The sequence below is a fragment of the Apodemus sylvaticus genome, chromosome 10 (genome assembly GCF_947179515.1).
Source record: "Apodemus sylvaticus chromosome 10, mApoSyl1.1, whole genome shotgun sequence".
NCBI lineage: Eukaryota > Metazoa > Chordata > Mammalia > Rodentia > Muridae > Apodemus > Apodemus sylvaticus.
The window spans coordinates 57,423,129-57,437,223 of record NC_067481.1 but is presented as its reverse complement, the minus strand read 5'-3'; the positions used below and the strand labels follow the sequence as shown (position 1 = coordinate 57,437,223).

General features: G+C 42.2%; 1 protein-coding gene across 1 annotated transcript; it reads left to right on the top strand.

Annotated features, from left to right (window-relative positions):
* The first annotated feature begins 10 nt into the window (after positions 1 to 10).
* On the top strand, positions 11 to 12,855 carry LOC127695359 (protein SCO1 homolog, mitochondrial). The gene is made up of 6 exons (XM_052197446.1): positions 11 to 284; positions 1,265 to 1,355; positions 3,972 to 4,169; positions 4,611 to 4,703; positions 6,357 to 6,472; positions 12,035 to 12,855. Exons 1-6 carry the CDS (start codon positions 63 to 65, stop codon positions 12,167 to 12,169), a joined length of 855 nt encoding a protein of 284 aa, XP_052053406.1. The 5' UTR covers positions 11 to 62; the 3' UTR covers positions 12,170 to 12,855.
* Positions 12,856 to 14,095: the final 1,240 nt, after the last annotated feature.

Below are 14,095 nucleotides of genomic sequence, written 5' to 3'. Positions count from 1 at the left end.
GGAAGCGGAAGCGCGAGCGGAAGTGGAGAGGCAGCCCAAAGGAGGCGCGGTCTCCTAAACTCATGGCGGCTCTTGTACGGGCAGCGGTGGTGCGTTCGCAGTGTCGCCAGCTCTGGTGTCTGTTCCCTCGCGGCCGTGGGCTCAGGGATGTGGCGGAGACGCCGAGAACGGAGGAGGCGCGCTGCTGCCTGGGGAGCCGAGCCTTCAGCGCCGGACCGCCACCGCCGGGGGCCGGACCGGAACCCAAGGGCAGCCAAGCCAGGTCTCACCGCCCGAAGCCTGGGGTGAGTGTCCGCCTGGAGCCTTTGGGGCTCGACGTTTTCTGCAGTCATCCATCTCCGCATCCTGCAAGGTCACACCTCAGGAACTCCCTGGTGTGAAAGGACTATGGAATCCTTCCCTTGCTTCCTGGTCAGCGATAGTTCCAACCTTGACAGATCTGTTTCCTGGTCCCAGCCTTTACAGAATTTGAGAACCGACTCCCCAACCCGCGCGGTTACAACTTGGGCTTTTGTTCCAAAAAAGAAAAAAAAGAAAAACCATTTCTGGACTTTAAAGATAACAGAGAAATAACTCAGTGTTAATTTTTAGGAAGCCCCACTTTTTGGTTTCTTTTGATGTCATTTTGGAAGCCAGTTGGGTAACCTTCCCAGATTTATTTTTATCCTCAGTATCAACATAAACCGGCCATCAATTACTTTTTTTGTTTGTTTATTGAGACAACAGGTCTTACGTCTTAGGTTGGCCTAGAACTCTATATGTAGCAAGAATGACTTTGGGCTTAATCCCCCTCCCAGGGTGCTAAGACTACAGGTGTGCATCACCACACCCACTTTTATACAGTGCTTGGCATGGAACCCAGAGCCTTGGTTCAATCAAGCACTCACCCAATTAAGTGAGCTTCATCTACAGCCCTTAATTGGTTTGTAAATTAACTTAGGTAACTTTTTCTTGGAAACGAATGCTTTTGTAATAGATATAACTGTATTCACAAACATTTGCATTATTTATCCCCAAATAACCTTAAGCATTCGGTGTATATAACAGTGTTTTGTGTGTATGTACTTGCTGTGAAAACGAAGGTAAGGGGTTGGGGATTTAGCTCAGTGGTAGAGCACTTGCCTAATAAGCGCAAGGCCCTGGGTTCAGTCCTCAGCTCTGGAAAGAGAAAAAGAAAAAAGAAAAAAAACTTAAGGTAGTAAATACAGTGTGGTTATGTGTTTGCATCTTACTTGTTTTGTTGTTTTAATCTCTGCCCCAGTAGCCTGTTTCTTGGAAGTCTTTAGCACTCACTTTTGCCATCGGAGGATCTTTATTGGCAGGAATGAAGTACTTCAAGAAAGAAAAGATAGAAAGTAAGTGGTTACCCTTTGGGGTTTTGTTTTGTTTTGTTTTAAATTAGTGTGCCGCGCATATGTGTGCACGCCATGGTGGAGGCCAGAGAAGTTTTGGGAGTTGGTGCTAGTATATTCTTTCACAGTGGGTTCCTGGGATTGAGCTTGGGTAATCAGGCTTTTGTATCAAGCACTTCTATCTGCTTGGCTATTGGCCAACCCTGTGCTTAAACCTTTGTTTTAAAATAAGACATGGATTTCCCTAGATGCTGTTTTTCCAGGCCATAGGGCAGTGCAGGGGTCTGTGAGGGCCTGAAGAAGTCTTGATCATGGGATCTGAGAAGACATCCTAGGGGTCAGGCATGTAGAGCAGTGGGGATAGGTACGGCGAATGAGTAGAGGTGGCAGCTTTGGGCAAGATCAGGCTGGCTGTAATGGAGGGAAAGCCAGGAACTGCTGTGAAATACCATTGTGAAGTGCTGAAGGCACTCTAAAAAATTATTTCTTAGTGGATATTCTAAGGACTTTAAGATTTGTTTCAAAGGATTAAGATAAATATTGTTTGAATCTCTTGATGCTGTTAAATAAAGAGAAACGTTAAAATCTGGGAATGAGAATGCACAAATATTAGAACTTTTATAGTAATAGAAATTCTGTATTGATATGATAGAGATCTCCTTTTAGCAGAGCAGAGATTTTAATTGATACAGTTTTCATGTTTGTTTTGTCTGTGTTTGCATGTATGTGAATTATGTGAGTGCCTTGCTCAGGTGGAGGTCAGAAGAGAACTTTTAGATTTTCAAAAGCTGGAGTTATAGGTGTTTGTGAGCTGTCCTTGGTATTGGGAATTGAACGCAGGTACTATGCAAGAACAAGTGCTCTTAACTGCCAAGTCATCTCTCCAGCTTCTAATTTTCATATTTTAACAGGCATTCCATTAATTTCCAAACCATACTGAAGGAAATGAGTTTTCAAATGTTGAGAAGTTAAGAAGGTAGTGACAAATTATTCTAAATGTAAGCTGCTTTTGCTTTGAAATTCACATATAATAAATTTGTTTTAGTTAGAAATTTTCTATGAGCCCAACCTAAAGTGTTCCAAAATTATTTGGTTATTTGTTGACATGGTGCCCCATGCATTGTGTACTTCCTTCAACATAATTAGAACCATCAACATTAGAAAACTAACCCTTATGGAGCCATTGTTCTAAGGCGTCTCAGGTTCAGTTGAGGTTGATACTGTATTGCTTTTGCAATAAAAGCATCAGTTCAGACCCATTCCTTGTTCCTGGTTGTCACTTCAGCTTCTGCAAATTTTAAGTTTCTCTGGCCTCACCTGACTTGGCTGACCTTGATGACTTTGAAAACCAGTTATTTAGGAAATTGTTTCTCAGCCTGGCCCATCCTGGTCTTCTCTTGGGACTTTGTTGAGGCCCTGCATCCTTTGACAGGGTTGTCACAGAAATGATACCACATGTAGTTGGGTGCATCCTGGTTTTTCCTTGTCCCGTTATTGGTAATGCTGCATCATCTAGACAGCTCAGCCTTCTCTGATGCATTGTCTGTTTTATCATGCGTGCTTGTGTGTTCTCATCCCTCTGGGTTTATTCACTTGATAGATATTCAGGGATTGTGATCTGTTCTCTTTGTTTTAATACTCAAAGTACCTCTAGGGAGCTTATGATAGTTGTTTTTTGTTTGTTTCTTTGTTTTAATTGTTAACTTGACACAACCTAGTGTCACCTGGGAATAGTCTGAGTGAGGGGTGTCTGGACAGGCTGGCCTGTGGATACACTCAACCCTAGGGATTCTCTGATTCTCTGATTGCCCTTATTAATGTGGGAAGACCCAGCCTGAAAGTGGCAGGCAGCCCTACTTCCTGGAGTGGGTCCTGTACTTTAGAAGAGTAGAGAAAGCTTGCTAAAGTATGCATGCATAGGTTATTTCTCCTCTAGTCTGCAGGTGTGATGTGACTAGTGCTGCAGGCTCCTCCTACTGTGACTTCCTCACAGATGGGTTATTACCAGGAATTGTAAGATAAAATAAACCCTTTCTCATCTTAAGTTTCTTTTTGATAGAATACTTTATCACAGCATCAGAAATGAAACCAGAAGAGTTTGTGTTGGTTTCAGTAGCCTTAGGGTTTTCCTTCTACCACTGGCTCTACTGGCTTTGTTTTATCTTATGTCAGCGTTCCTCACCAGGACCTCCGGTTGTCTTAGCGCTATAGAGAGCATCCCTGTTCTCTCCTGTCCACTGTTCTGGCTTCCTTTCCATTAGTAACACTCTTATCCCAGTTTGTTTGTTTAATTAATGGTTTTAAAACTAAGGTCCCACCCATCCCTGCTGCTTCTCCTCATGAAGCTGCCTCTTGCACACTCAGCCTCAAGGCTCTCACCCCCACACTGAGCGGTGTAAGACTAGATTGTTCTGGGTGAACACTTTACCACTTCATTACAGAGCTTGCATGTGTGATAGCATTCAGTTTTCTTATTTTATGCTTATTTTTCTGAAACTTCTTCTGTATTTTATTCCCCACCCCACCTCCCACATACAACTGTTTCTAGTATTATGTAACTATGACAAATATTTCAGTGACTCTGGTTACAATGACTTGTTTTGTTGGTGCATCCTTTAGAGCTGGAGAAACAACGGCATCGCAGCATTGGGAAGCCTTTACTAGGGGGACCATTTTCCCTCACAACTCACGATGGAGAGCCCAAAACTGACAAGGACTACCTGGGTCAATGGGTATTGATTTATTTTGGCTTCACTCATTGCCCTGATATCTGTCCAGAAGAACTAGAAAAAATGATTGAAGTCGTGGAGGAAATAGGTAAGAGACCATTCATAATCTGCACTAGTGATTCACTAGTACTGGTTTCACATTCTATAGTATGTTGTAATGTATTTAGTCTTTATTGATATCGTACCTTGCCCTCGATATGGTAGGGAAAACTACAGTGACTGGGTTACATTAGGAAGTAAGATGACAATGAGAGATGATCTGGAGCACAGCATCTATGTAGCAAAGTGTGTGATAGCACATTTGCCTGGCTCCTCCACACAGTAATAGCATCTATGTATCAAAAGTGTGTGATAGCACATCTGTCTGACACCTCTACAGACAGAAACATCTCCCCTCCACTTCAGATAATCTAATCTGTCCTCTGTGTAACCCTGACTGACACTTTGCTGTAGAACCACTTTCTCCAGGTATTGCTAGGTCTGTCTTTTCTCTTATGGTGACTGTTGACTAATTGGACCTTTCTTTCAGACAGCATTCCATCCCTGCCGAATTTAACTCCACTTTTCATCACCATTGACCCAGAAAGGGACACAAAAGAAGCCATTGCGACTTATGTGAAAGGTGTGTTTTACTGATAATTTATACATAGGCGCTTCTTAACAGTTTGCAGTAGCAAACCATCTGAGACCTAACAGTGTTTCCTAAGATAGACCTAGGGTGGTATTGTCAGTTGTTTTGCAGGCTGATAAAACAATGAAGCTCAGTTCAGCTTCAGTGTGTTGGCATACAAGAAGCAGGTTCCCCATCATGGTGCTCTGGTCTTTACTTTTATCACAGGAACGATTGTGTATAACCTAAGGCAAGTGGGGAATAAGGGTATGTTGCTTCTCACTCTGTCTTCGTTTTTGTTAGAATGGAGAAACATACTTCAGGAGTGTATGCAATGGGAGATTAAAGATAGATTTTGTAGCATAAACAAATTTTGACCTCAGGCTTTATGTTGTTTTTGTTTGTTTGTTTACTTATATATTGAGGCTGGTTTTAACTACTGTTGGCTTTCCTGGAACTCACTGTAGATTAGGCTACCTTGAACTCACAGAGACCCACCTGCCTGTGTCTCCAGATTTCTGGGATTAAAAGTATGAACCATTCTCTTCTTAATTCAGTCATTTTAAGAAACTTTCAAGATTATGTAAATTCTCAAAAACATGACAGCACATACTTTCTATGACTGATTTACCCATAGCCATGAGGTTTTGGGTTTTGCTTTGTTTTGTTTTTTTGGGGTTTTTTGTTTGTTTGTTTTTTTAATTGTAGCATAAATTTTCTTACAGGCACCCTTTGAGCCATCTTTTGTTTTTGTTGTTAATTTTTTTTTAACTCAGCACTGGAGAGCTGTGAGTTCTAGGCCAACCTGGTCTACACAGTTTTAAGATAGCCAGGGCTATAGAGAGAGACCCTGTCTCAAAATCTCAGAAAAAAAATGTTTTTTTCATACAATATGTTTTAATCATGTCCCCCCACCAACTCCAACTAAGTCTTCCCTACCTATCCACCTCTGTGTTTCTCCCACATCCAAAACGAAACAGAATGGATTTTAAAAACCAGAAAGAAGGCAGAGTACAGTTTGTGTTGGCTACCAACTCCTAGGCGTGTGGCCCGCTCTGGAAGGTGGCTGCTCCTCAGGGAGAGAGCTGCTTCCCTTTCCCGCCTGTATCAGCTCCTTGGCTAGGTGGGATGCTTCGTGCGCTTCCCCTTCTCAGTGCTCAGATTCAGGCAGGCCCTGTGCGTGCTGTCACAGAGTCTGAGTTCATGTGTACATCAGCCCTGTTGTCTTGAGGAGTCACCCCCCTGTCTCCTACCGTTCCACCTCCTCTTCCGTGTAGTTCCCTGTGCCTTGAGGGGAGGGGAACATGGAGACGTCCCATTTCAGGTTCAGTTCTCCCAGACCTCACTCCACTAAGCCATGGTACAACCTCTTGAACTTTCTTTCCATATGATGCAGTGAAAAACCTACAACTAAATCAGCTTAAAACATGATTTAAATAACTAGAATACATTTCCTTCAGATCCCTATAATAGTCACAGAAGATCCGTCATATGCCATGGGCATGCAGAAAAGTGTTTGGAGACTCAGGAACACAGTGGCCTCAAAGCTGCTTTATAGTGGCATTAGGGCTTTGATCTGTGCATGCCCTTTTATTGTTACTTTCATTTTGAGTAGAGACTATTATGTCTCGTGTCTTATTCTCACTGTCTTGTTTTTATATTTAGAATTTTCTCCCAAACTGGTTGGTTTGACTGGCACAAAAGAAGAGATTGATGGAGTGGCCAGAGCATACAGGGTGTATTACAGCCCTGGCCCTAAGGATGAGGATGAGGACTACATAGTAAGTAAATGCTCAGCTTTGAACGCCGGGCCTGGCCGGGATCCCGGTTCTCACAAACTTTACATGCCTGACTGGCTTCTGAGATAAAGGAAAACTGGGAAGGCTGAGGGATGGCTCAGTGATTAAGGGACTTGCTGCTCTTCCAAAGAATCCAGGTTCAATTCCCAGCACCCGCCTGTGGCTCACGAACGACTGTAACTTCAGTTCCAGGGAATCCAGTGTCCTCTTCTGGACTCTACAGACACCAGGCACAAATGTGGTACACATACACACATGCAGGCAAGCACTCAAACATACGACACAAATCTCTTTTAAAAAAGAAGAAAGAAAACTGAAGCTATTGTAAATTCCTTGAGAATTTTGGATAATTTGAAAATCTAGTAGGCACATATATTTGAAAGATGACTGCTTAATGTTTATATTTATTCTTCTTATACTCTGTTTGACTTCCTTCCCTAGTTATATATACAATTACATGGTATCCATTCTATTTCCAGTTTTAGTTTATAAACATTCTGTTTTTTTCTCGTGTCTTTGATAAGGGGGGGAAAGCGCTTCTTTTCACATTTGTGAGTTGTAAGCCTTAGGGAGTCATTTATTTCATTGAAAAGCAAGAGAAAATAAGAGACTGACTATCTGCAAGCTTTACTGGCTCTGGACTTAGTTCGGTTCAACATGGGCTTCTGCAATGAGAGATGGACTGCCTGCCTAGTTTACCCTTGTGGTTCTTCCATGAATTATCTAATTACTTATGAGTCATCGTCGTCTGAGAGGTCCTGAGCAACTGGGCCAGTTTCTGATTGGTGGTTTCATGGTATGCACAGGGCTGACTCTCCCCTCTTAACCCAGGTGTTTGTTTCTTAGCACATTCAGAATTAACATGGTGCTATAGTAGCAGTTTTTAGCCTCAGGGTTGCTACCCCTTTGGAGGTTGACCAACCCTTTCCAGCGGTCACCTAAGATGATTGAAAACTGAAAATATTACATCATAATTCATAAGAGTAGCAGAATTACAGTTATGAAGTAGTAACAAAGCTAGTTTTATGGCTGGGGTCACTACACGGAACTGTATCAGAGGATCTCAACATTAGGAAGGTGGAGAACTGCTGTACAGTAGTATCGTTATAGGTTTTTTTTTTTTTTCCTGTTGTCATACTCTGGGTTTTCTATGTCAGTTAAGTACAATGATTAATCATAAAAGATTTCCTTATAGCTATAAAGCTGGTTGGTGTCGGGGGAGATGAGTAGGATGCTAAGATGTTGACAGCTCCCTGTGGCCTGCCCCTAGAGCCATATGCAGGGTTTGTTTTCTCCACTGCCCGCTGTGGCTTGTACCTTTTTCTTTCTATTCTTTCTCCTGAATGTGTATATAACATGTTGGCTAGGATGGCTGATAAAGGTGCTCCCAGCATCTGCCTATCTCTACTTCCTTGTACTATACTTACAGGCATATGTAACCACACTTGACTTTTACCTGGATTCCGGTGACTCGAATGCTTGTGCTTTTACAGTAAGCACTGGGACACTAGGCTTCAGTCACTCTAGCTCTTTGAGCTTGTAGCCTCTTGTGTACCCTTGAGGATCCTCTGACCAAAATTAAAACTCGAGGCTCTTGACACCACAGTGCCTCAAGTACAACACAGTATCATACCTTCCAGACCTGATGCCTCATAACATTGGGAAAACTTGGGGTTCATGGAAGAAAGGGACAAGAGAAAAATGAATATTTTTTTCCTGAAGTCCTGTTTGAGAGAAGTAGTCAGGCTCACCTGTGGCTTTGTCTTGCTGCATTTGCAACTATGAGAAATAGACAAGTGCACAAGTGCCAAAAGAGGAGACCTGTAGGGGCGTGGGACCCTCAGGGACATGGGACCCACAGGGATATGGGCCTTTTCAAGAGTGCCATAAACATGTTGGAGTAGGAGGGTCTAATCATCCCGCCATAAACAAGTTTTGTTAAATTCTATATCAGTCCTGTTCTGAAGTAAAAAGGAAATTTTGCAGATAACCAAATGGCTAGTTTTATTTGTAGCATTTTAGTTTAGCCAGGCATGGTGGCACACTGACTTTGAGGTCAGCATGGTATACATACCAAATTTCAGGCCAGCTAATGCCACATAGTGAGACCCTTGTCTCAAAAATAAAAGTAAAACATTCCATTCAAATCACAAGTATTTTACTGAAACCAAAGCTCCTCTTACTATAGGAATGGGGCAAGGCTGCTAGCCCATGTGGTCCCACAGTACTGTCAACTACCCTTCATTGTATAGTCTACCTCAATTGGTTGCCCTTGGTGTAGTAAGAGTTACCATTTCCTTGTTGTCAGTAAGTCACCATGGTGTGCAGGCTTGAGCTAGTGAGTACATTAGCAGACCAAGCACATGTTAGGCCTTGAAATTTGTACTTGTGATACAGTTAATCTGAAGTGTAGTTGATATTTTTGTCTTAAAGATTAAAGTAGAGCTATATAAATCTTATAGAGGCTTTCTTGACCTCCTGGGAGGCATCCTAGATCCCATTTTCCACATATTATTCTGCTGCCCTAAGACTGCTCTGATTCATTGCTGTATATTTGCTAAGTCAGCCAACGGGGGATACTCTATGGCTTCTTAGAGTTTTTCTTAAGTGACTCCTTATGTCTTGAAACATTAAAGATTAGCCTTGAGGTATAATAGGATGATATTTTCATAATCTCAGACAAAAGTGATAAAAGTAGCATCTTTTCTTAAGTGCTTAAGTTTTTCTTAAGTGACTCTTTATGTCTTGAAACATTAAAGATTAGCCTTAAGGTATAATAGGATGATATTTTCATAATCTCAGACAAAAGTGATAAAAGTAGCATCTTTAGACATTATATACAAATTGAGCATACAAAGTTAACATGTAAAGCTAAATTTACATGTTATACACATAGTTATATGCATAAGAGCACATTACTACATATAAATCTTAGCTAGAAAATAGTTTGGGGAGAATAAAAATAATTTTTAAATCTAAATGAAGACCATCAAATTCATAACAAAAATGTGAATTATTTAATGATATATCTCTTTTTAAGCCTGTTAAGTTTAGCTGTGATTGGAAAGTTTAAAAATACTGTTGTCAGTCAAGGAAAAATGGGAAGTGTGTTGTTGGAGTGAACTTGAAACAACAGGGGTCTCGTCTCCGTGCATTGTTACTGGAAATGAATCTGATAAGTCCTCTTTGGAAGATAGTGTATGTGAAGTTAGCCTTTGCTTTGCTGCCATTGTTACTATGTGGAAATTAGCTTCCAGGTGAATCTTACAGCATTGTTGGTAAAAACTAAGGACTGAAACCCAAGCAACCCTTTTTGAAGAGTTACTTTATCTGTCCTGATGTAGAACAGTGTTGTTTTGTGTTGCCAGACAAGGGACTGTCATAAAATGTAAGTTGTGTGACAGTAATAGGTAGTGCTGGGTATAATGCATAGTAAATACAAAGAATTTCTCTGAGAATACTGTAGGAACCAGTGACAGTGGTTCCTTGGGAGAAGAACCAAGGGACTCTGGGAGTCTAGAAGATTAGTAAGCATGCAATTCCTTTTTAGGCAGCTAAAATGTATATTTAAGAAATATGAGTTGCCACCTCTATAGTTGAATTGGAAAGAGTGGGAGCATGTTGATAAGAAAAGGATGCATACTTGAAATTAGACAGATGCTAAATCTTAATGTTAGATCAGGCATTTAGCAGTATATATAACTTCCTCTATCCAGCCCACTTGTACTTTATAGAGGACTCCTGTCTCAGGATGAAATGAAGTGAGGGGCTTGGAGACGGCTCAGTAGGTATCAGTGCCTATTACACTGAGTTCAAACTCCCAGCAACCACATGAAAAGCCAGGCATGGTCATGTGCTCCTGAAACGCCACACTGTTGGTACTGCTAGAGGAGGTTTGCTGAGGCTACTGGCCTAGCTCCAGGTTTACTGAGAGACCTTGTCTCAAGGGAATCCTGCAGAGACTGACAAAGGTGACACGAACATTACCTTCTGTCCTCCGTGTGTGTGTGTGTGTGTATGCTCATATCTACACGTGCACATGTACCACACTAAAGAAAAAGGATATATAATTGCTAGTTTGTTTTTCTATATTACAAACTACTAGAATTGTAGAATTCTCTATTAGAACAAGCATTGATTGCTGCAACAATAAACATGTGAATACTGAAAAGTGACCACAGAGAAGTTTGACAAGGGCAGAGAATGTCTTTTACTATATATGAGTTGGTTGGTAAGTTATATTAAGAACCCTTTGAAGTAAGTCCAAAATACTCCACTTCTGTTCTTTAAAGAGGAAAGTGACCAGAGGAAAAGGGAAAGGGAATCTATATTGTGTGTGTATATGAAATTGTCAAAGAAATTTTCTACGAAAGGAAGCAGTGAAGGAAAGAAGGTATATGCTACTGAGAAAGGCTTGATGGGAAAGCCAGAGTTTTAATTCTGATTCTGACAAATGTGAGGAGAAATTCCAGGCCCTTTCTGGCTCCTGCAGTAAATTCTCCACATGAAGTCACCAGCTGTCGGAGGAACTCTTGGTGGCATTCTTTCCCGGTGGCAGGAGAGTGGCTCTTTCCATTTGCTCTCTCCTTATGAATGTGTGTGTATAAAAAGGTAACAGCCTCACAGCCATATAATGTGGGTTGGGTATATTCAGGGGTGTCTCCTCTTTGGTATGTGTGATGGCATACCTATCTTTCTGTCTTGCCAAACGAGCCTCCAACAAATTCCAAGGACTTAGGATGGCAGATCTACTCTTAAAATATTACAGAAATGAATATCCAAAGAGTGATGTCTAGTCTGAACTTACGTTGGAACTGAGACACGTTAAGAGGAAATGAATGGGAGAATTGTGATGGGTTGAAGAGGCTCCTAGAGAGTGGCATTTGTAGCCGGTGGGGAGTGTCCAAGCAGTTTGCTTCAGAGCGTAAGCTCAGTATAGCAAGTGCAGATTTCCCAAGGCAGAAAAACATCTTACAGTTTTTGATGGGATCACAAATATCAGATTAAATCACTATTAGGGTTTGTATCACATGCCTCAGCTAGTGGTTGGTTTTTTGGCTTCTCATAAAGTGCAGCAAGCAGAGTTTCGGCAGTTCCTTAAACATGAGGGTGGGCACCTAAGCACACACACTGACCATTGCATCAACTCCTGTGTGACAACTCTGTATGAGTGGAGAAGGGCTCAGATGAGAGACAGAACAGTCAGAAGTGGAAAATGTTTCAAAATAGTGTTGCTGTTCCACAGCATAGGCTACTTAGAAGGCTAGTAGAAGGTGAATTCTTCTCTCAGAGACTGTACAGTGGGTATGTGAAGAATGGTACCAGAAGAATCCCAAACTGAACCACAGCAGCAGCCATCTAGAACATGGCTGTGCATGCACTGGAGCTGGTGCATGCCCAGATGGTAGACCACGCATTGGTGACTAGGTACTGCTTTGGTTACTTGTGTACTGATGCTAACTTCTCTTATCCTGCAGAATTTTTCAAGTTGGTAAAATAAGATTATAATCTTTATTCACACGTTCCTCCGCCTCTGCTTTACAGGTGGATCATACAATAATAATGTACTTGATTGGACCGGATGGACAATTTCTTGATTATTTTGGACAAAACAAGAAGAAGGCAGAAATAGCTGGCTCAATTGCTGCACACATGAGGTCACACATGAAGAAGAGGTAGCCAGGGATGCGTTGCCAGATACGGGATTGACTCGCTGAAGAGGAAGCTTTGTCTCCCAGAGGAACCTCTGTATAATGTTACGTACAGCATGGACTTCATACCCTGAGAACATCATTCTACATGAGCTGTTACCCTGGGGCTCAGCCAACCCAGTCTGCCGCAAAGCTATCATGAGTCCAAAGGACCAGGGTAGGCAGAGCCAGTGGAGAACAGACGTCCAGAACCATCAGAGAGGCACACAAATGCACATCTGTAGGCACTGGAGTAACATTGCCGCCTCGCCAGTGTCTGCTTGCTCAGGTGTGTGGGGCCAAATTCTACAGGAAAGAGGGTCACTTCCGTAATGCTCTCACTGTTTCAACTTGTGTACCTGTTTGCTCATAGTCAGCATTGGTGTTCAAGTCATCTTTATACTTGAGAATAGAAGCTCAGCTTCTTTAAAAAGGAATGTCACCGTCAAGTCTGCACCTCATTCCCACTGCAGGTGCTGCGTTGGAGGAGAAAACTTACTGTTTGCACAGAACTGTTGGTTCAGTCCCCGCCTTGTTATTTTTTTAATAGCTGAGTGATTTGACTGGTTTTCAGTGGTAGACCAAATGGAAATGAGAATATTTATCATGACTATGATCTGGTATTTTTATGTATCAGATTGCACAATGTATGAAATAAAAGATGTGGTCAGTCTAGCAACTTGGACAAGCATGGCTTTGCTTCTGTGAAGAATGGGTGCCTAGCACACCATTGTAGGGGCAGAGGTCACAGACTGAAGTGGGTGGGCAGATAAGTGCTTGTTAAAATGCAGATTCACATGCCAGGAACTGGCCTCTCTTGAGTCAGAGCGGGATACAGAGGCCTGGGTTTCCAGGGGCAAGTGGCTGATATCCCATGACCCAAGTCCACACCTGGATCATCCATTCCATGGAGAAGTAACAAGCATAACCATCTCTTAGAGGTGTCGGCAGCTGTTCCAGGGAATGTTGTCAGGTTGGGGGTGGTGTACGCATATTAGTCCCAGCACGCAGGAGGCAGAGGCAGGTGCTTCTTCAGAGTTTGAGACCAGCCTGATCTAATAGAGTTTGGGGCCAGCCAGGCTACCTAATAAGACCCTGCCTCCAAAATAAGCAAAGAAGATTCCTGTTGCCTATTGAATGTTGGCTTTGTTTCTAAATTCAAATTCCCTGATGCCTGGGTTTGGCTATCACCTTTCCAATGAATCCAAAGATGCTACAAATAAGCCTTGCTGGAAACCATTCTTCCCAAACACAGGTTAAGTTTATATGCAAGTGATAAAGGCTTATCGTCTGCTTTTTAACTTCTCAGTACTTACATGAAGCCTAATGTAAGTACTTATGTCACCATGAAAGAACACCTGTACTTGTTATAGGCCAAATCATGTCATTTACAATTTATATATTCAAGTCCTGAATCAGTCACTTCAGAATGTGACTGAATGTAGAATGTAAGTTATTCCCCCCTCCCCCACCGAGGCAGGGTTTCTCTGTAATTCTGGCTGTCCCAGAGCTTGGTGCGAGGACCAGACTGGCCTTGAACTGAGATCCACTTCCATTGCTTCCCGAGTGCTGGGACTAAAGATGTGCACCACCACTGCCCAGTTGGAGAGTAAGGCTTTCAGGAGGTAATTAAGTTTATATGAAGCTGTTCGTTTTGTTCTTCCTTAAAGCAATACTACTGGTGTCCTTAAAAGTGTAGGAAATTAGGACACAGGAGAACAGGTAAGAAAGCACAGTTGTCCATCCCTGGCCTCAGAAGAAACCAGCTCCTGACATCCCTATCTTTGATTGCCAGTCTCCAGAACCTTAAGGAAACAAATATTTTCTGTTAAATCAGCTGCAGTGAGCCAGTACAGTTCATTCCTTAGTTGTGAGCTACCATGTGGTTGCTGGGAATTGAATTCAGGGCTTTGGA

What these genes read in the sequence shown, in the direction of transcription:
- LOC127695359 (XM_052197446.1), top strand. Translation starts at nt 63, where the DNA reads ATGGCGGCTCTTGTACGGGCAGCGGTGGTGCGTTCGCAGTGTCGCCAG. An exon ending in CATTGCGACTTATGTGAAAG is followed by an intron (nt 4,704 to 6,356) that starts GTGTGTTTTACT and finishes TTTTATATTTAG; the next exon opens with AATTTTCTCCCAAACTGGTT. An exon ending in ATGAGGATGAGGACTACATA is followed by an intron (nt 6,473 to 12,034) that starts GTAAGTAAATGC and finishes TCTGCTTTACAG; the next exon opens with GTGGATCATACAATAATAAT.